Source organism: Podarcis pityusensis (assembly GCF_964106645.2).
Source record: "Podarcis pityusensis genome assembly, chromosome: 1".
Lineage (NCBI taxonomy): Eukaryota > Metazoa > Chordata > Lepidosauria > Squamata > Lacertidae > Podarcis > Podarcis pityusensis.
In genome coordinates, this window is record NC_138028.1 from 122004263 (window position 1) to 122027054 (window position 22792).

General features: G+C 37.3%; 1 protein-coding gene and 1 long non-coding RNA gene across 2 annotated transcripts in view; one reads left to right on the top strand and one right to left on the bottom strand.

Annotated features, from left to right (window-relative positions):
- Positions 1-22792, top strand: part of LOC308458371 — a 65330-nt gene that overhangs the window by 15924 nt on the left and 26614 nt on the right. The window lies entirely within an intron of this gene.
- On the bottom strand, positions 11931-20999 carry MSTN (myostatin). Its single transcript, XM_080972389.1, has 3 exons — positions 20421-20999; positions 15461-15834; positions 11931-14675 (listed from the first exon to the last, which is right to left on the bottom strand). Exons 1-3 carry the CDS (start codon positions 20776-20778, stop codon positions 14295-14297), a joined length of 1113 nt encoding a protein of 370 aa, XP_080828515.1. The 5' UTR covers positions 20779-20999; the 3' UTR covers positions 11931-14294.

Consider the following 22792-nt stretch of genomic DNA (forward strand, 5'->3'; position numbering starts at 1 on the left):
GTAGGGGCTGTAGGAAGAGTACATCAGTACAGACCCATCCCAAATCCTAGAATAGGCTACTCTACTTAGTCATTTATACTTTACTTCTTGAAGCACTGCAGGACTGTGGGAATTTTCACCTTCACTGGAACCTCAGAGCCAATTCATGACATCAGATTAAACATATGACTTCTCACAGAAGTGCCAAAAGTTACAACTTGCTGGCCATAGCTCTGTAAAGTTAGATTCATGCTACATATGATTTATACTATGCAAATCTCCAGTCAAACTCCCCAAACATTATGATAATAGCAAGAGCGAGAACTAGAATTTGCTAAACAAATTAGTGATTTTTTTAAAAGAGGGGTTGTTTCTCAGGATTTAGAATTATGTCTTGAAGTACATGTGTGTGTCTCTCTGAGAGAGAGAGAGAGACAACAAAAAATGTGGATAGGAGTGTATTATAAGAACAGAGCATATAAGTACCGGTAGGTTTTTTGAAAGCCATATAACTCAGCGTTTGATGATGCTTTGTTGGAAATCACACCTATCCCAGACCACTTCTGTTGTGTCTGTTTTTAGGAGCAGTTGCTTATACATTAATCTTTGGTCACCTAGAGAGCAAATCTAACTTCTGGGTGGGGAGCAATGGAGTTCAAATCTGAAGCCCTGTCACTTGCATTGGTCAGAGCAGAAGGAGGGGGGCAGTATTTTACTTTTTTACTTTTTTTTGCTGTACCAGTACCAAACTGACTCTGCAGAGAAATTGAAATTGGGTCCCCTCTGGCTGCTGGACCGTCTTAACACTCAGTAGATTCATGGGTGACTCAGCTCTACCTCTTTCCAGTTCTTGCTCTACCCTGCTTTGGGGGCCTTACACTTGCTACATGTGGCAGTAGTCTGTCCAGAGCCCGCATTATTGGTGGATGCAGAGCTAATCAAAGATGGATGAAGACTGATGGAAAAAATCTGTCCCCACAAAATGCTCTGCCCCAAAGTGTTTCTCCTGCATTGCTAATATGTCAGTCTTAGTTTTCCACAATTTATAACTGAGAGTAAATTACAATCAATGAGTATTGAACATTGTCAACAATTGATGGTGTTAAAAACTGCATCTTTCATTCTTTCTCAGTTCAATGCCACAGATTCATTACTTTACATTATAGAAAATAAAAATAAAATATTTCTGAGTAAAGATCTAATGGACCATTCATAAAACCCACAGTTAATAATACAATGCAAGTATTTGCTAAAAGAGGGGCATTCTGGTTCAGGTATACATGCAGCCAGGATTTCATCTGTAAAAGGAATACCGGTAGTATTTTCACTTCAAACTTGATATGAATTATACGCTTTTTGTACTACATTTCCCACTCTTTGGCAATCAGTACTGCATCAGCCTTCCCACATGCTATTGACTGGTAAAGCTATTTCATACATATCTGCTTGCAGAGCAGTGATGTTACTCCAGTTCTTTAGTAATGTTTCTTGTTTACTGACGTCTTCCCAGAACAACTTTTAGCCAATTCAATTTTACAGTTATGGATGCTAAATGTTTTAAATCACTCTCAAATACTTCATCATGTGCTGTTCAACTGTGTCTTAAGCTCCCAGACTGATTCCAAAACTAACAGTTGGATCTGGAGTTGGTCAGCTGTTGAACAAGCTATTTACACATGTCAGCATCAAAGCACCTCGGCCAATAATTAGCCACTTCTTTTAAAATTTATGTGTAGAATCCTTACATTGTAATTGAAGAGGAAGGTTGTGATTAGTAGATATTTAGCTTATTTTTTAAAGAATATTTAGCTTCTTCCAGTTGGAAGATAGTAGAAAATGAATTACTAGATAGGGACAGACATTCCTATAATGTGCATAATATGAACTGCATTTATAAAAAAACAATCTTAAACCCTTTTGCTGATAGGTATGAAGTCAATGATAGTCATAAAAGGCAGGCTCGATAGTGAGAAAAGCATGTAGTATTAGGAGGATTATAAACTCAGTTGTTTAGAAAGCAGAAATTTAAGAAGACCTTTTGTGGACATAGTGATAGCCATGGTGGGAAGTGCTTCTGGCACGAATGTGTACTGCAGCAAAAGTAGGGTGAAGGTAAATATGAATAATAGCAAAGCACTTATAAACAGGTGCAGCACATTTTGTCTTCCCTGGAGGCTTGCCACTGTTATGTGATAGCTCAGCTTCTGTACAGCTGGGGTGGCAGTGATATTGAATGCACATCACTCTGCATAAGGCACATAAACGAATATGTCCTGATAAAGTCACATTAGAGGTGCTGAATGCTCATTCAGTAGTTAACAGGATAATATTGTAATATTATTTAATATTAATACGGAATTTCTCTACCTTTTGCAAGTTTGTCCCAGAAAGTCAACCTGGTATTTAGGTGAAATTAAAAGCTATCTTGATAAAATAATTAGCGTACCTCTTTTCTACTGGCTACAATCTTGGTAGCTTTCCAGAGATGCACTTTGCATTGTTGGAGATACAAACATTTAGGTTGTTAGATAAATTTCTGACACAGAAATTTATCTTATTCCCACATCCAGAGTTCATTTTCAACCCACTGATCTACAGTATTGATGCACTTTATTTTTTTTCCTTTTATTGCCAGGTTTCTCAGTTTTCCTCTTCCTGTTTCTTGGCCCCCCACTTTTTTCTTTCTCCTGCATTTTCCTCACCCCACATCTCTCTCATTTTCTTAAAATCCTTGGTATTATTATCACTTCCTGTATATCTGTGTTTTGCTCATTTTAACGGATGTCTTGCATGTGGTACATAATGATTTCATAAGCCACCCTGAGATCGCTTGATAAAGGGTTTGCTTATAAATTGATGGTGTTGATAGTTGTAGTAATAATAATATTAAACACTTTGCTTCTTTCAAGGCTTAATTTGTGTCAGAGTCAACCCCATAACCTATTTAATATCAGGGTTGCGTTCTGAGATATAAGAAGAGAAGTTTCTATGTGCATAGGGATTTTCCCTCAAGACCAAGTAAATCAGCACATGCCTGTTTCTATACATTTAGGATTAAGGGAGTATTGCTTCTAGAGTAGGTAACATGCCTTCCAGCCCAAGGAAATAGCACACTTTCTTTTTACAAATAATTCATACCCAATTCAAATATCCTTTACCCATCATTAAATAAACATTAGGGATGGGAAAGATATTCTGTTCAATTTGCATTTAAAGGTGAACTTCCCTAATTCACTTTACAAAATAACACAGGAACTGAAACAGCCATTGCTTTTTAGATTCTTCTAAAAAGTTGCAATAAAATGAAAAGGACAACTGTTTAGAAGAAGCTGTCACTGCTGCTGCTTACTTGCCTCAGGGCTAGATGTTTCTCTCATCCTGTGGAGACAATTGGAGGAATGAGGAACCATCACTGGGAGACCTTATAATTTTAATTTTTGAGGTACCAGTAAAGTTAACAGCTTTAACAACTATTTCCATTTGTGTGAGGATATTTCACAGCCAAATGTGGTAAAACCGTGAATAAATACTTAGCTCTATCTGGTAGGTTTGCCTATTTACCTTCCTATGAAAATGCATAGGATTAGGCTACATGCCTTCCCTATCTCCTCCAAGCAGACTCAGCACACTGGGACCCAGTGTACTGAGGAAGGCCTGTTCAGTATACCAGCTCTGGGGTGCTTGCACAAAGTCTTGTGGGGCCATCTAAGTACCCATGAGATTTCCCAGAGCATCCCTAGCCCCTCAAACAAGGCAGAGAGCTTAAAAGCTATTTTCACGTCTGGTCCGCTTGGGTTACTGACAGTAGGGAGGTGAGGGAGAATATATTTTCCTCAGTTCCACCCTCACCCTTTGTTAGAGAGTCTTCCAGCCCTCTAGAACCTATTTTCAGGATAGGGGCTGCAAGGAGAATGAAGAATCCCACTTCCACTGGTGTGAGTGCCCTGTGGGTGTAGTCTGCTCAGTGAATGCTTCCTTCAGTGGGAACAAACTAAGGATCTTAAGTGGTTTATGTTAAGGCTTATAAAATTGTGCATGGTACATTCATTATACTAGAACTTGGGATTGCTCAATGAAGTTGATTGTTAGTAGATTCGGGACAACAAAATGAAGTACTTTTTCACACAACACATAGCTAATAGAATAGTAATCCATACTATTTTAGCAAATTCTAAGGGTTAAAATCATGAATTATAGGTGATGGATCCATGTAGATGGTGACTGCATGCATCAAAGAGAATTACCATCACTTTTATGCTCTTCTTGGAAGCTTCCAGAGGCACCTAGGTGTCCACCCCTGGAAACCAAATGGCGTACTGTGATCTAATCCAGCAAGGCAGTTATACTAAAAATTAAAAAGAACCCTACAGTTTCTTCCAGAACCAGGTCTTTTTTTGAGCCAGAACTCACTGGAACTAAGTTTCAGCACCTCTCAGGTGAGCGCCATTGCCATTCTAAGAGGGAGATGTTTGTGGTGGGTTCTGGTACCTCTTTTTCTAGAGAATTAGCACTGCCCAGAACTGTAGTGTTAAAAAAAGTTGGAAGCAGAAAACAAATTAGAAGGCTTAATATTTCTGTTAACCTAAAACCACCAAATTTCACAAAAGCAGTTTGAGAACCCCAGGTGCCTGGACTGCAGTCCCAAATTGATAGTGTTGTTGAGGGAAGCAGAAGGACCTAGAATCATTCTGTTGTCCCAGCAAGTGATTAGATTTGTGACAATCAGATATGTTGCAGTTTGTTTCTAGCACTGTGCAAGCTCCTCCTCCTTTTTGCTGGATGCAGGCTTCTTCCCCTTCCTGCAGCACATGTTTTTGTATGAGGCACTAAATAAAGAAGGGCCATTCAGTTGTGGAAACCTGTTTCTGCACATGGATTGCCATGTGCTGTTCTGATCTGTATACATTCAGAAGCAAAGAAAACTGCCAGAGGTTGAGAGAAGAGAGGGAGCTACATCACTGCTGAGAGAAATGTGGTTGGAAAAACTGTTAATAGTAGTTAAAGCTGAAAATCACTTACAATGTAGTATTTTACATTCATAACATAGTTCTTAGAATGATTTCCATGGATACACATCCTAGAAAACCTTCCATTGGAAAGGTTCAACCATGCAACTTACTGGAAGATTATCTTGTGAAATGAAACCATCCAGCCTCATCTCACAGTATCATCTTTGAGCAAATTGCATTCTGTTGAAATGTTTTCATACGTATACATCTCTTGGATGCCAAACATTATGAGAGGATTGACCTCTATATCTCTCCCTACTATGGAATGTTCCAAACTGCTGTCAAAATCAGAGGTATTAATAGCTTTAGAATTAAATATCATATGCATTATCTTCAACTGTCAGGCAAAACTGCAACTTAAACTGAGACCTTGACTCATATATCAACATTGTTCAATGGCTGTATTGTTTGATCCAGCACAGAAAGGTATTACAAGATCCTTCAAAATAGAAAAACAAGACCTAATCTGGACCAAGAACTAGTTATCTGTATATTTCCCCACAAACATTCTTTGTGCATGGTCTAAGATTTTCATTGATAGAAGAGTGATGGTGAAAAACAGGGGTTGTATCCAAGATTGTACAAGTAGAATAGACTTCTGCTCACACATCCCTCCCCCTGCACAACCTAAAAATCTAATAGAACCTCTGGAGCAGATTTTGTGGGTATGTAGGGGGCTGCAAGGCAGAAGAAAGAAATTCTGTTGCACTTGCAGAATGTTGGCTACAACCCTATGTCTATCATTTTTCCATTTTCTTTTCTCTGGAGTCAACATAGCAACTAGGCATACTCTTTCACATTATTTTAGACCAACAGCGCATGATTTTATGAAAGAGAAATGTTCCTGAATTGTATTTTGAATTATAGTAATGAATGTGACTGCCAGTCACGTAATAATGAATATTAAAGTACAACGTAACAAAACAAAATATTTTTGATATAAGATCTTAGAGGAACGAACAATAACATTGCATGTTTTTGTATCAGAACTCACTTTAAGAAACTTATCTGTTGCTATCTGATTAGTTGAAGATACAAATGGTTAATATGCAGGAGGGTTGATTTATGCTGCAATCCTAGCTCTACTTACTTGTGAGTAAACCCCATTAAATTCAGTGGGACATACTTCTTAATAGAGTTGATTAAAATTCTATTGCAAAAATATTCTCCCCCGGGAAGGGCTGCAGCACCACAACTAGGGTAGGTGGCGCCATTACAGAACTTGTCACTTGTGGGTGGAGCTTGGCAGAATCTAGAATTTGCTACACTTTCAGACCCCCAAATTGACTTTCTGGCAGAACATGCAGGAAATTGCAGAACATGCAATTTTTCATTCAATTTTGTATATTTAGTTTTTACGAGCCGTGTATATTTGTGTGTGCCCTTTTATTTCTTTCCTGTCATTCGATTTCTAATTCATCATCAGAACTGTGTTTACATTTTTTAAATTATTAATATTATATAGAAAAAGTAATCTATATAATTATTATTTCCAAATGTAATTATTAGTCTATTGAAGACACATTGAGATGCATTAATCCCAGACGGCATACTGAATGCATCAGCAGAAACTTTAGGAAGATGAGAAGCTCCTTCTGTTTCCTGCAGAGGGTTACAGATGCCTCAAAATATCACATTCACAAGCTTAGCACGTATATTAGGTTTTAGGCATTTATAGATTTCATTCTTTATATATAGCCTATGTATGTCTTGAAAATAATTCTGCAGTGGAATCTTTTTTATTAAGCTGAGATCGTCAGTGCAAATGTAATAAACGAAAAGGCAATTAATTAATTTCTTAATCAAGCATTGCCTTGGCCAAGCATAGTTACCATAGTGAGAGGCAAGTTTCCAGGTCTCAGCATTCCAGACATGTTAATCTAATGGAAACTAACGGAAAATCTTAAGTAAGAGTATTTTAGTGATGCCATTAAGATGTGATCTATTACACTTTGGTTTCAAGTTTCAAATGATCGTATTATCTTGGTCTCAAAACTTGTTTGCAAAATGAATTGTAGTGGTGGTAGTACTAGTTAGAAACTGAGAAAAACATTTTAACATGTCATATCAAATTGATACACCTTTGTGTTATATTTTATCAGGATTTTTAAATTGCAAATAATGTTTAAGACTGATCTGCCATTTTACACACCTTAATTGATTACCTCTATCATCTGGTTTCCTCTTTGTTTTTCTGATGGTTTACTTGAAATAACAATGCTACTTAAGTTTATTTGCAAAAGTGTTTATTCCAGCCCCCCTGGATAACTGCATGTTATTGCATATTTAGACCTTGTGATATTCAGATAGCCAACTGGTATTGTATATTGATTGGTACTGCACATTGACATACATTCACACAGAACCAAAGACCTGCCTCCTGGCCAGGATAAATATTTACATAGGTGTAAGGGAATGAGATGTTAAGGAAACAAGAGGAGCAGAGGGAGAGCAAATGTTGTGTTGGAGCCTTGAACTGCTGTACACAGGGTTGAGAAACTAGCACCGAATATACCACATGCTCATCTTCTTTCTACACTAGCCATCAATGAAAACTTTTCTATTTTAAATGTTTGCATAGATTGCCTTATTTCTACATATAGTACTTGATATAGCTCTGCTAACATTAGCACCACAATTGCACTATGATCCTTCAGGCAGCTGGCAATACTCTAATGCTTTTGGATAGTGACATAAAAGGGAAAGGGATATATCTTCTTTCAGTGTGCATGTGTAACTGCAATTAGTGTTAATAGGAGTTACGTGCTCACATTGGGAGGAAAACATATCCCTGAAATATGTAACTATATTTACAATTGGAAAATAAATATACCCTACCAGCGCTGCGTATTACTTTTAGAGTAAACATCTGTTCTCAAGGAAAAATATGCACTCTTATAATGTCCTTGCCTTTATTTATTTTTATATTCTTTCTGCTTTAGAATACTTGATCAGCCCACAGATTATGTGAAAATTTCAGTTTCCTTAACCTTTGCGATCCTATCCACAATGTAATCAATGTACTTTTATTTAATTTTTTGGGAAGAAAATAGGTTTATAATTTTTTCTATAATTTATATTTGCCCCATCATCATTTATCCTTTGTGATTCTTAAATTCAATTTAAAGTAAATGTTGGATCCTTAATCTGCTTGACCCTTTCAGCTGCTTTGCCTCAAATAGTGGCATGGATATTGTGCAGTTCTATGCTGCATGGTATTACATGATTATTCCCATGGAAATGTGGCCTTTCAGGAAAATTATAGTTGGGCAGGCTCAGAGATGGCAGTGGCCTGAGATAAAGGGTCAGAGAAAGTGAACAACAGCAAGGGGATTAAATAAAGAAGAAATAAAGCAAACAAGTTTCCTAGGAAGGAAAGTGTGGAAGTGTGAAGAAAGAAACTTAGTTAAGAAAATGTGAAAACTGCTCAAGGGAAAGAAGCAGAAGTAGCAGGTGTCTGAGCTAAAACACAGAGGAATGGAAAAAGCAGAGGTACCATTTCAATTTACAGATGCGGGCGATTTTCAGCTATTCGGTTTCTGGAAATATTGGCGCACTTCAGGTACATGAATGGATACTGGAAAGCCAGGGGTGGAGGAATATTTTATCCCTCAGCCTAATGACATGCAGGATAGATGTAATCAAAAGATGGAAGGAGAAAGGCAGGGGCCCTCTGCAAGTAAGCTGTTCAGTTCTCTGGCAAGAGAGTAGGTCCCTCTGCTTGGGCATATCTAGGAGTTGGTGAGGTTGGCAACCACCAAAGGCACAAGCTCGGGGAAGTGGTGCAAAATTGGCACCACTCCACTGTGGTTCAGAGTGGCTATGAGCCCGTCTGTCCATCCGTATTCTCCCTGTTGCTCTGGGCTGCTCCCTGTTGCTTTGGGCCATTGAGAAAGTCACGGTGGAGTGTGAAAGGTGACAAAAAGCAAAATTTATGAGTTTATGGTCCATGGTCCAGGGTGGGTGGGTGGGTGGCAATACAGCTCTTTGAAAAGGGTGCAATGGAAGCTAGGTACGTGAAAAGAGAGAAAACTGGGGTGGTAAGAGTGTGTGAAGGTGAAGTCAGAGAAAGGAGAAGAAGGGAGTTTAAGAAAACAGAGGGTGGTAGAAAGTGTGAAATAGCGGTGTTGCAGAAAGAGAGTTTTGGCACCACCCACTACCAGCATATGACCCCTTGCAGATTGCTCCTATGATAATGTAGTCCTTGATAGAAAAAGTTTCCCATTCCTTCTGTATGCAGTTATGTAATAACTGCATGAGGATGATTGACTAAGATGTGAAGTTTCATAGACTCTTGATGCAGTTGATGTTGAAAGTAAATTCTCTTGCCTGGGTACTGTAGCTTGGAAATTAGGGAGTCTGCTTTTTTTCTTCGTCTTTATTACAAACTGTAGAAAAGGTTAGAAACCTTGGAGTATGTTCAATGTGAACTATAGAAAATAATTTTGACATTATTAAAAACATTTTCAAATAAAAACTTACACTGAACCAGCAAGTTGTTTTTGCCATATCACTTGTAAGAAATCACAGCTAATGGAAAATGTTTTTAGGATATGAGATAAGATGCTGCATTTTGTGCCATGCATCAGTGGCATTTTCTCTATGGCCCATCACCCAGGCTGTATAGTAATACCACATGGCAATAGCATCATGACACAGCAAACATCTTATCGCAGCCAAAAAGCATCTATGTAATATTCCTTCACTGCCATTGAGATTGTTTGGCACAGTTCTACTAAATCATGCTGAATAGTAGTGTAATGAAGATGAAGCAGTGTCTGTGTGTATTGTTTTGATTTATGAAACTCAGTATGTCAAGTATATTGGCTATAACTGGCAGTGAAACACCAATAAATCTTACTTAGGCCCATCTTTTGAGCAAATCAAAGAAAAATTGTCTTACCCAAGCTTATCAGCATGGAAATGTTTTGGGGTTGTTGTTTTTTTCATTTCCATAATATGGAATATTTTTCACCACATACTTTTTGTGTTATTTATGATAAGTGATCAGTGGATAAACTGGGTCCAAGACAAAACATATGGAACATAGTTTTAGACTAGCTGATTTATTGAAATATTGATCAAAACTGTTCATTGCTGCTGCTGCTGCTAGTTAAGGTGTTGCTTATGATATCTGAGTGAATCTTGTACATCAGTAAGTAATATTTTTTCTGAGAACAAAGTGAAGTATTCAGAAACAAAGCAACCTTTAAAACCTGACTTATTGCCAATCTGTGCGAATGTTCTCTTTCAAAAAGTGCAACAGAACTAGATCCAAATGTTGCAAGCATGGAATGTAATAGGATTTTAAAGAATTGTATTATTTAAAATTATTTGGTAGGAAAATATTTTTAAGGACTCCTGTTCCCCAGTTCAGGCAAAGCCCATCAAAACATGCTATTTGGGCAGAGTGAGGCAGCCATGTATGGCAGCAGAATTTGGGTATGTTAACGGGGCAGTAAATTTTATATATTGGTGAATTTTAATCCAAGGGGGGAACATTTATGGACTTTTTATCCTGAGGTGCCAAATAACTTTGTTGGCCCTGAAAACTATTGCTGTTGACTCAGGGAAAGCACAGTTATGCACAAAATATTAGGGCTTTAGTGCTTTGAAGAGAAATGTCTCTTAAAGTCATAAATTGGAGAATGTTGTGCATTCAATTTAATGTGAAGCTATCTATTTAAAAAATATTTCTTCAGCATTAGAAGAGACATGTGTAAATCTTGTCATTTGTGTGAGTTTTAAAACAAGGACCTATTTTATTATCATAGATTGTATATATAATTTATTGCAACAGCAGCTACCATTGTATCCAGGACCTGTGCTATGTATTGAATCCATTTGATCAAAATGTTGCTTGTTCTTTAAACAAATTCTTAACTGCTAACGTGCTTTCTAGAAAATCAGATTTGCGTTATCTGGTCATCTGAGATCTGCCAAGATTTCTTACGCATTCTTTCTATGTTTAGCTTTAAGGGCCTATTCCTTAAGAATGTCTATAAAAGGGGGCTAGACCAAAACAATGGCTAAGGCACACACGATTGTTAAACATGGCCCCTTCTCACAGGGATGTGGACTTGACACTTTACACAAAACGGAGCATGTGGGGGAAGTGATATTAAAGCACTCTCATGTGTTATCTTGCTGTATTTTGTAGCTTTTAAGCAAATCTTTCTTAGCTTGGCCTTGGTACTGGAAGCGAACCAGGTAGGGAGCGCAGCAAAGTAAGGCCAGGTGAGGGGTTGGTTTTGTTCCTTGTACTCCATTTTATGTACTACAAGAGTATTTAATGCCCTCCAGATTTTGGGGAAGTACAACTGTCATTATCTGTGACATCAGTTAAGTTGGCAGGACTGACATGAGTTGTAGCCCAACAATATCTAGAGGGCCACAGGTTAACTACCCATGGTGTAAAGAGCAGGCCACCCAAACGTGTTTTATACGTGTATGGGAAAATGTGTGTTTTCCATGTTTCACCTACAACACATTGTATTGTAATATACTTAATATTCTCCAGTATTTCATACACATTCTGGCTTCAGTACACTACAGGGTTAGACATACCTAAGTCTCACTGATTTCTATGACTGCCATGTGTGATCTTCCATACGTGCGCAAGGACTTCTCAGTCATGCCATTCCTAATTTAGCCCCTCCCAAGTAGATAGCTATGCACAAGGTCAGGGGACCTTCCATAGTGACATTCTGTTATGCTTGAGGAGGTGCCGTTGCGAGTAGAGAAAATAATTAGGCTCACTGTGTACAAGGGGCAGTGCTTTGCATGTATGCATTATATTTCATGGATTCTGATAGTGGATCTTAACTGCACTGAACTGTGGCCTCTTGGTGCAACCCACAAAACTGTTTAAATCCCACTGAAACAAAAAGAAATAGAAAATTGGCATTTTAGCTATTTCACAGCTGGGGGAAAAGAAGAAAACCCAGAGACTGATATTCTGCTGTAATTTCACACAAAATGATAAGTTGAAATCCAGTATACAACAAATAGAGTTTTGATATTATACAAAAGTGAAAATATTTTAACAGAAATTATAGTGGTTATTGAACAATGTTTATATTTTCAATTGTTTTTCACATTTGAAAATAAAGTTTCTTAATAGGAAATAGATTTCTAAACCTTGTTTTGATTAAAAATTACTGATTATGCTGAGCAAAATATACAGTAATACATGAAAATTAAAGTTTATTACATACTTATAAAATGAAGGTAATAAAATATTTTGCAAGATTCTAGCTCATAAGAAAAATACAGTTAGTGAAAATATATGGGTTTGTGCTGTGTCAACAGTGTGTTGATATATTGCTAAGAATTTAACTGAATCAATGATATGTTGAATGCAAAGAATGTTGAGTGAAGGAAAACAGCCACTAGTGCTGTTCTGCAAAAGTTTGTACAGAAGCTTATGCCACAGTTCACACAATGCTATTAACAGGTAAATTTTTTACCCATTCTCATACTTTTTACATGAGAGGCTGTTCGTGCTGTTGTGCAAGTAAAGGAACATTTGGGACTTAGTTTCTCTTTTCTCATGTAGTGCTTAAACACAAAGTAAACAGCACTTCCCTTCTCTTCCATCCCTGAAAGGTTATCTTTGGATCCAGCCCACAGTATCTCCTGACATATACTGCTAATATAGTTGATCTGGCAATAATAGTTGGTTGCAGCAGACTAAATTCTACTCAGATTAGGCCCATTGAATTTACTGGACATAAGTTAGTCATGTTGATTAATTTCAGGGAATTTGTGTTTAATATGGATACCATTGTTTACAACCTTATGTCTGCCATCGCTCTGATCCACTAATTTAGGTGAAGTCACTTGATGTTGTTGGACTCCCATCAGACCTGACTGGTATGGCCAATGATCAGGGATGATGGGAGTTGGAGACCAACAAATATCTGGAGGGCACCAGGTTGGCAAACTCTGTACTAAGTCATGTGCATATGAAACTCTTACATGTAGGCTCACTCATTAATTTTAAAAGAAAGAAAAAACAGAACCCATATAAGCAACAAGTATACAACAAGTGGGTAGAGCAATCATTGATTTGGGTGATTTCATTTATATAACAGTGTTCTCAAGAGCATTAGAATAAATACTGAATCTGGGTATATTTGTTGCAAAATAATAAAATAACTTATTTATATCATTGATGGAAGTGTAGTTTTAATCTGAGTTATTCCAAATTTGTTGCATCATATATATGGTATAGTCATAGTAACTTAAAAAAACACACATTTATTTACATTATAATATTGTGTGTATATATAATATATATATTATATTACACAAATATTCATGTTTTATTTTTACAGTACTGTACTTATGAATTCTCTCAATTGGTTTATCATAGTGCAAACCGTAATGTTGCAATATGGGTTATAACAATTGTACAATAAAGAACAATTTCTTGCCATTTAGCAGCTGTCTGCTAAAGTAATTTTTAAAAATCCTTGTGAATGACAAACTGTAGTTTAGGAGAGGGAGATTCATTGTCGTGTGTCAGAACCTCAGCCTAAAGCTGTCAGAACCTCAGTTCTCCTGGTGTCTGCAGTTCCAATACAATATCCAGTTTTGTGACAATATTGTAATCTAGCTGTTGGTACATCCCATCCAAAATACTTAATGCTTCCTGCAACAAATCTTGGGACTGGATTGTAAGTCTACTATGATAGCACCATTGGCAGAAAGTAATGTACATACTAATTATAAAAGGAATGGAAACAAAATGTACCTACCCTAATTTGTGAACTTATCTGTTTTGTGGAATTTCATCTTATCAGTTTTTATACTCTAAACTCAATTCAAGTGTTTGAGAAAAATTCACTGGTACTCTGTTCACTCTATACGTCACAAATATATCCTCTAATGCAAGTACAACAGTGAATTCAACTGTTCAGACTATATTTAATAGCCTGCTCCTTTTCATTCTCTGGAATACAAGGAGGTTGCCTTTTTCTACTTCTATCTGCTGAAACTTGTATATGATTATGTTGTTTGCATAAATGAAAAAATACCTTCCCAGAATAAGAAATTCATTGTGAAATCCTGTGAGTTTGATTGTAGCTTATCTTTTTCACTGGTTTGTAACCAGCCCTTGCATAAAAATGTCTTTCAATTCACATACTGTAGCTTGTCTGGTACGAAATCTTTACAATAGCCTAGAGTATAGCCTATCAGAGGTAGGCCTATTGTACAAAAATTCACAGTTTCAAAAAATGCTCAAGGGAAATACTTTTCATAGATTCCATATTTTATGAAGTGGCAAACCTAATGAAGAACTCATGAGCACCCACAACGATCTACCACCATAGCTGGTATCTTTCCATATATTATCTGTTCTTTTCCATTGAAATACAGCATATTTATTGGGGACATCTTAGTAGGTGTGCAGCATGGGCCTGCTGAACCTCTTGGATTTGCTTGGTGTACAAGATGAGTGTGTGGATACTTTTGTAAAAATACAAATTCACATTCTCCAGAGCAGTAATTTGCTTTGTATCTTTTGGGTGCAATTATCCAGTCCCATCCAAAAGCTTCAAAATCCACAGTCAGCGGGTAACGGCAACATCGAGATTCTGTTGAGTGTTCATCACAGTCCAGACCAAAATCTCTGCGTGATCTTTTTGGTGTATCTGTAATCCTGACCTCTAAAAATGGGTTCTATGAATAAAGAAAAAGGAATAGTATTTTGGTAAAGTGATTGACATTTGACACACAAAATATATTTTTCTAAACGTATAGCATTCGAGAGCTGTGGTGATGATGATGATGATGATAATGTAACCAGCCTTGTTACAAAAAAAACAAACAAAAAACCTTGACTGCTTTTTACTTGGGAGGTGCTTTTATGTGTAAGGAGAAGAGTGGTAAAAATAAAATAAAGCCTAGAAGAATTGCAGCAGCTACAATGTTACATGGCAATCCATTTTTTTTAAAAAAAAACACCTAGGATGGTTTTGAAAACAATTTGTTATTCAGTGTACTGCCCAAAGGACAAAATTTTAAAATGTCACTGTGAATCCTCAACCTCTTGGACACATACAAAGAGGAACTCTTTGGCTCCTAGTCATAAACCTTTTCATTGTCCTGTTAAAAAGCATTAAGACATCAAACACCCAAATTGTTGGTGTTATTAATTTTTAGCTATTAAAAATGGCCTATATAACCACCTTCCATATAGCACTCAGCTTGAGAAACTTAAAAATAAGTGTTAATAATTCCAGGTACAGGCAAACAACTACATGAAGTTTATGTAGAATTCTGGTTTAATTGTTCTGCTGGAGCACGGAAGACATTTTCCAGATCCTGGTATCATTAATTTGCTGGAGCTTTCACACTGCATTAATAATCACAGCTTTTGTAAATTCCTCTTTCATTTGTCTGAAACATCCTTTTAAGCAATGAATTACAATTAAGTTCCTGCAAAATTTCCAAGTGAAACTTACCAAACCATCTTCCCCTGGTCCTGGATAAGTTACTGCAAGATCTCTTCCTTTTTCATCCAAAGCTTTGATTTCAATACCCAAGTTAGATTCAGGTTGTTTGAGCCAATTTTGCAACACAGTCTTCACATCAATGCTCTGCCAAATACCAGTGCCTGGGTTCATGTCAAGTTTCAAAGATCGAATTGCAGTAGAGGTTGTACCATCTTTCATGGGTCTGATGAGTCTCAAGATCTGTACAAATACTGTTGTAGGCCTCTGGACTGGTCTTAAGTATATCCACAACTGAGCCTTCACTACTTTATTATACTGTATTTTGGAGCTAAACTTAAAGAAGCAACATTTGGGTTTTCCTTCCACTGGCATAGGGAAATCAGCTATAAACAAATGGATAGAAAATATTACTTGTTTGCAAACATCAGAAAACATGTAAACATTTTATAATATCTTCAGACAATTTCTTAGCAGTGACTTACAATTTGCAGTGGAAACAGTTGCTCAGATCTCATGTGACCATCTAAGATGTATACCACTTTTATTTTTTTAACCACCACAAGTGCTTCACACTTTGCCTCATTTTAATTAGTATTCAATACTTCCATCAAAATTTTGCTATCCCCCTCCCACAACCTCTTGATGTGCAGCAAACATTTATGGCCAATCTGAGTGAGTGCATATCCAGTAATAAGGAGCACATAATAAATCCTTATCGAATAGAGATCCCCATTCACAGTTTGTATAGTTCTATGTATAATGTCTGCTGTTCCAGTGGTATTTTGGAGTAGGTCCAGTCACTTTTTACATTTAAAATTCTCCCTTGTCAATAGATGGTGGCCTTGGATCCAGTATTTATTTGTATTTATTTAATTTGAATTCCACCACCTTCTGGAGTCTCTAAAGCACCTCACAGTTTCCATAGGGTTGGGTCCAGAGTCCAGACTAAATTAGTTGCACCTAGATTATCTTGATTTCAGTGGGATCTAAGTCATAACTAAGTTTTCATATTGATTTGAATGATAGCTACATGCAGCTAACTAAATCTGGATCTACCAATAAAACACAATGATTCCATTAGCTTGCAATAAAAAAGAGAAACATAATCACAAAATAAGTGGCCATATGAAAGCAGATCGTAGGAAGAAAAGAAAAGGGGGAAAATATTGAACATAGATTAAGAAAGAAACTTAATGAAACAAAAAAGCTTGGATTTTATTTTATTTTTAATTTCCAGTACTCAAAAGACCTTTCTTGGAGGAAATCCGCTGAAATCTTAAGGAATTGCTTGTTCATTTGAGGACTTAGGTGAAAATGATTCATGTGTATATATAATTTCACTATTTGCTTTTTCTGTGTTGTGTTTTATGTTTTGATCTTGTACCATTTACCTGGGAGTGAATACCATTGAATTCCATGGACTGCTAAGTGGATATGATGAATATGATGTAATGTTTATACTATGTGATTACGCTGATTTCTGCTGAAAAGGACAGGCTGAACTTTTAAAATTCTACTGATTATTAAAAAGAAAACAAATCATAAGGGAATATACCCTGAGAATCTTGGAGAGTCTGTGTAGTTATACTAACTGTCCAGCTGTACAAATCACTCTCTGAAATAAAGTCTCTCTCTCTCCCCACCACCCCCTAGTCAAAATTACCAAGGGTACTGAACACATTGTACAGTGTACTCAGCCTGAAAGTGGCTGTGACATATAACTTCCACTTAGAACACAATGAATGGCAAACATTCATTCAAGTTATGTTAGTGTTATTTCTATTTTAATTACATACAGTGGTACCTCGGGTTACATATGCTTCAGGTTACAGACTCCGCTAACTCAGAAATAGTACCTCGGGTTAAGAACTTTGCTTCAGGATGAGAACAGAAATCGTGCGGCGGCAGCGCAGAAGCAGCGGGAGGCCCCATTAGCTAAAGTGGTGCTTCAGGTTAAGAACAGTTTTAGGTTAAGAACGGACCTCCGGAACGAATTAAGTACTTAACCAGAGGTACCACTGTATAGTAGAGTTGTGAATAAGCTATAACAGAGTAAGTATAGCAGAAACCAAGTTGCTTTCATTTGCATTGCAACAAAATGTATTGTTAATAACTTTATTTTAATTTTCTGATTTTTAATTTGCCATATCTGACTTGCTTTGTGAGACTAGGAATTGCAGTATAGTAGGAAATCTTATTTTAGCATACAGTGAGATTATATAAGCTGTTAGATACATTTTAACTCTCCGTACATCTAGTGTAAAATAATATCACATATTATGTATTCTAGCACTCATGTACCACAAAGAACCCCTATATGAGTGGCTTTTTCCAGAGACAGCAATATAAAGGACAGATTTATAATAGCATTCTTTTCTGTGCATGGGCCTGCTTCTAATTGGGATGTGGTTGCAGACCCAAGATCCTGTGCCTGAAGTAAAAATATGTTAAGGCTGCAATCCTAATCACAGGGGATTTACTTCTGAGTAGACATGTACTCTTAAGTCATTTTCATATTAAGTTACCAAAAAAGTTTTTGCATTTTTAAAATGCCATCAATGAAGAGTGAAATAAATAGAATAAAAGTATTTTCTACAATGTTTTGGATAAGTCAGCACAAATAATTAAATCATGTTTCTTTAAATATGAATTTCTAAAACATAAATTCTTGATTATTTTCTCCAAAAGAAATGTTAAAATAACCATTTCACTCCTTTTGAATATTTTATGCCACTGTTGCTGGTAGCAAATCTAAGTCGTGTGTGCTCAAGCTGTCCTTTTACTTTATTTTATCATCGCCTTAAGTGTTATTCCGAAAACAGCTGCCATAGCCAAATACTTCAGCTAATGAAGAACATAAGATACTATAATATAAGCTGTGCAAAAGATACTTGATAGGAGCCATGGCAGATGCTCAGCACTAAGAAGATAACTAAGAATCTGCTCATTCAGTAAATATCTTCATTCCTTCTTAACACAACTAATAGAATTCCTAGAGCTGTGCATGAACATTTCATTATTTAAAATATAGCACCATTGGCATTTATTAAGTGCTACATTAATGAATGCATTAGATTAATAATGTGGTTAATATATAGATTGTATTAATTAACAACTGTGGACAAAGTAATTAGATTAGGAGAAAGCAAATGTATGCTAGAGCTAAGCACAGAGACTGAGTGTTGTGAACATTTTTGCCACTCAGAAAGTACCCGTCATGTTTAGTGTTTTGCGGGGACGCAAAATGGCATGAAAACGTTTGTTGGAGAGAGAGTATGTGGCTCTGGATGTATTGACAACTCAACCAAGCCTTCCTGTCTGGTAACATTTTCGCCACAGAACACACCTTGGCAGAAAAGGAATGTTGTCTCTCAGTACTATGTTACCTCAACAGGACACATGTTTGAATGAGTATTGACTTGGTGACTCGGAAACTAAAACTAATCCAGAATGCGGCAGCTAGATTGGTGACTGGGAGTGACCGCCGGGACCATATCACCATATAATTCACTGGTTCCCAGTACATTTCCAGGCACAATTCAAAGTGTTGGTGCTGACTTTTAAAGCCCTAAACCTCCTCAGCCCAGTATACCTGCAGGAGCATGTCCACCCCCATTGTTCAGCCCGGACACTGAGGTCCAGCTCTGAGGTACTTCTGGCAGTTCCCTTACTGCGAGAAGTGAGATTACAGGGAACTAGGCAGAGGGCCTTCTCGGCAGTGGCACCCTCTCTGTGGAACGCACTCCCATCAGATGTCAAAAGAAATAAATAACTATACAACTTTTAGAAGACATCTGAAGGCAGTACTATAGTGGGAAGTGTTTAATGTTTGACCTGGGCTCCTTCCAGTACATTAATTCAATCAATTACTTTGGGGTGCAGCTAGAGCTGAGTTTGGGGTTCCGGCTGGATTTTTTTCCCTCACTGACAACATTAGGTAAAGGGTAAAGGTAAAGGGACCTCTGACCATTAGGTCCAGTCGTTACCGATTCTGGGGTTGCAGTGCTCATCTCGCTTTATTGGCCGAGGGAGCCGGCGTACAGCTTCCAGGTCATGTGGCCAGCATGACTAAGCAGCTTCTGGCGAACCAGAGCAGCGCACGGAAACGCCATTTACCTTTCCGCTGGAGCGGTACCTATTTATCTACTTGCACTTTGACGTGCTTTTGAACTGCTAGGTTGGCAGGAGCAGGGACCAAGCAACGGGAGCTCACCCTGTCGCAGGGATTCGAACCGCCGACCTTCTGATTGGCAAGCCCTAGGCTCTGTGGTTTAACCCACAGCGCCACCCGCGTCCCATGACAACATTAGGTAGCCAAATCTAATTGGTTCTATGATGCTATCAAATTCACTATGTGATACATGATTGGCTGAGATAGTGTAAGGAAGAAGAAACGAAACCTCTGCTATAATTAAAAATTGTGCCAGTGCAACAGAAGATCAGAAGAATGATTGTGAATAAGCACCAAAATTCAAAAAGTAGGAGTTTGGGGAATTTTCACACAGAATTTTTGGCATAGTTATAATTTATATATCTGTATGTGAAAACATGTAAAAATATATTAGTACATTGAAGCGTAATGTTTTATTTTGTCAGTTACATGGATGTTCCCCTTACTCCCTGTTTTCTGGAACTCCTAAAAACAAGTGTCCCTAGAAGATTTGCTAATGCAAACTGATGCATTAATATGCCTTTTTTACTTTTGCACAATAAATTACTGAAATAATGAGGTTGATTAACTAAATAACTTATTTACACACCAACAGCAATAAACAAGTTAATTGTTAGTTTGTATATAAAGGGGGAAATACCATTAAAAGAAAAATTACTTGTCAGTAGAACATAATTCAATTTTAAAAAATGCTTTTCTCTCTCTCAGTTGCATGCTTCCACAAGCAATTTGTTAGATGAGATCAAAAGGAGATTGTTGGTCTCTAGTGCTATCTTATAAAGGAATAAACGTACTTACACTCTGTAGGCATTGTAATAATAGTTTCAGTTGTAGCATGATAATCATCATCTTCCAAAGAGCCATCACTGCTGTCATCTCTTTGGACATCATATTGATCAATCAGTTCTTGCAGTGGCGGAGCTTTAGGTAAAAGTTGCCTTATAGCATCCCGGCTAATGTTAGGTGCTTGCTCCAGACGCAGTTTACTGAGGATCTGAATTTTTATAGCTTCTATTCTTGAAGATTTTGTACTTTGCCTCCATGTACATGCGTTGCACAGTCCATCTTTTTCCATGTTTTCATTTGCCTGGTTACTTTCATTAAGATCCACTGGACCAGGTATGATTAACATGAAAAGGTAAATATAAAGATACATTTTTTTATTTCTGCAGGATCTCACATTCAGTGCAGTGCTTTCCCTTCCTTCCTTTCTCCTTCCTTTGGTTCCTTTTTTAATCTTTCCGTACTGTGTGAATCACTGAAGTCAAATGCAATCTGAGACAACTCACCACTCTGGTGAATCATGTATATTCCAAGAGGGCTTTTTATATTCCAACCTTCATTAGACTTGTGTCGTCAAAACCAATGATTGGCTGCTAAACCAACAATGAATCTAACTGTCAGATGTTAAAGCCATGTCCCTCATAAGTTGCTAGACCGCATTTTGTTACTGCCAAGGGTGAGCTGATTTTCTGACTATTCCATAGAGAGTATCTCCTCACAGGCTGTAAGAATATTTCCAAGGAGCATGGCCAGCAGTATCAAAAGATAGTATTACCATTCTTAAATGTGAATCAGCTGCTGCTTTTATTATGAATCAGTCTATGTATCCTTCCCATATCTAAAAAGGCTGGCCAATAATTGAAAAAGAAAACATTTAATAAGTGTAAAGACTGTCACTCTTATAAATTAAAATTGTTCTTAAATATTTTATTTAACAATATGGATTTTTAAAAATGAAATGTGAAATACACCACTGAAAAGACAATAGCTAAGAATTTAAAACCAAAATCTTAACCAGTCTACATATGCATGTTTTATTAATTTGATTATGTTTGAGTTCAGGTGGTAGAAGTAATTAAGGAGATAGAATCTTATTTACATCCTAATACTAAATACATTATAGGGAACAAACACATAATGACCACTCTACACAGGTCATTAGTGCAGTAGTAGACAAGACATGTACTGTTGAGAAGGAATCTCCTTGTGCATATATCCAGGACAGCTGGCTTGTGTGGTATCCTTTGACAGCACACCAGTCACCTGTTTAGGGGTGGCAGTGTAGAGGACTAGATTCAGTATCTCTGCCCAACCCAAACAGAGATGCATATGCTGACATAACTCTGAAACCAAGCAGTTACCCTGTGGAACACACTTTTGAAAGTTTGAATAGTATCATCATACACAGGATCCTGCTTCAACATTCACATCATCTTTCCTTGATTGAGGTGAACAGATTTAGGATCAAGGTGCAAATAGCTGCAATTAGGGCTGGGAAGAAAACCATTTCCACCAATAATTTGATAAATTGGCCCAGTAATTTGAGGAGAAATGGTTTTGTGATATCATTCTGCTCCTAGCATTGTTTCTCTGCGTCATTTCATTAATACTTCAGCTTGTTTTCTTGGGATTTAACCCACTGAATTTATATATTCTGGTTTATTCAGAATTCACTATTACTCTTGAATCCCACCTCCCCCCATCCCCTCCCGGCATGCGACCTTCTAAAACCTCAAATAAAACATTTTTACGTGGGGGCATGGTTATTGATTATTGTAATATTTTGTGTTTATTTTTCTGTTTAACACTTTGGGCTTTCCCTAGTAAGGAAACATGGGATATAAGCAATACACAAAATTAAATTAAATATCTCACCATTGGCCATGCTGCTTGTAGGTGAGGGGAGTTGGAATCCAACGACATCAGGAAGGCCCACAGATTCGCCATCCCTGATTTAAGCCTTTGCTGAAACATCATCCCAAACTCAGCTAGCAGGAATTGCTGGGAACTGCCCAGGGTCCTGCTTCATCCATGTACAGGAAGAGGCTCTGGTATTCATTACTACTTTTTCACAGGTTCCAAGTGCCAGCAGAATAAGATAAGGACCTCAGAATCTCCCACAAAGAGAACTCTAAGCTGTATGTAGCTCAAATAGGTCATGCAAGATGCAGTTGCACCTGTTGGGCAGCATGAGTAGCACAATTTGATAGAAATAGGTGTGAGTTAAGTGAGTCATGGACCACAAAGACATGAGGATCGGATCATCTCCTGTCCTTGACTGTCAGTTGGGTGCATCTCTGCTCAAACATTGGTGGACAACATAATTCACTGCTGAACATCCCATTTCTGAGATGACATTCAGAGTCTGTAACAACTAAAGAATGCTT

What these genes read in the sequence shown, in the direction of transcription:
- MSTN (XM_080972389.1), bottom strand. Translation starts at nt 20,778, where the DNA reads ATGTATCTTTATATTTACCTTTTCATGTTAATCATACCTGGTCCAGTG. An exon ending in TATTACAATGCCTACAGAGT is followed by an intron (nt 15,835 to 20,420) that starts GTAAGTACGTTT and finishes ATTTGTTTATAG; the next exon opens with CTGATTTCCCTATGCCAGTG. An exon ending in GACCAGGGGAAGATGGTTTG is followed by an intron (nt 14,676 to 15,460) that starts GTAAGTTTCACT and finishes CTTTATTCATAG; the next exon opens with AACCCATTTTTAGAGGTCAG.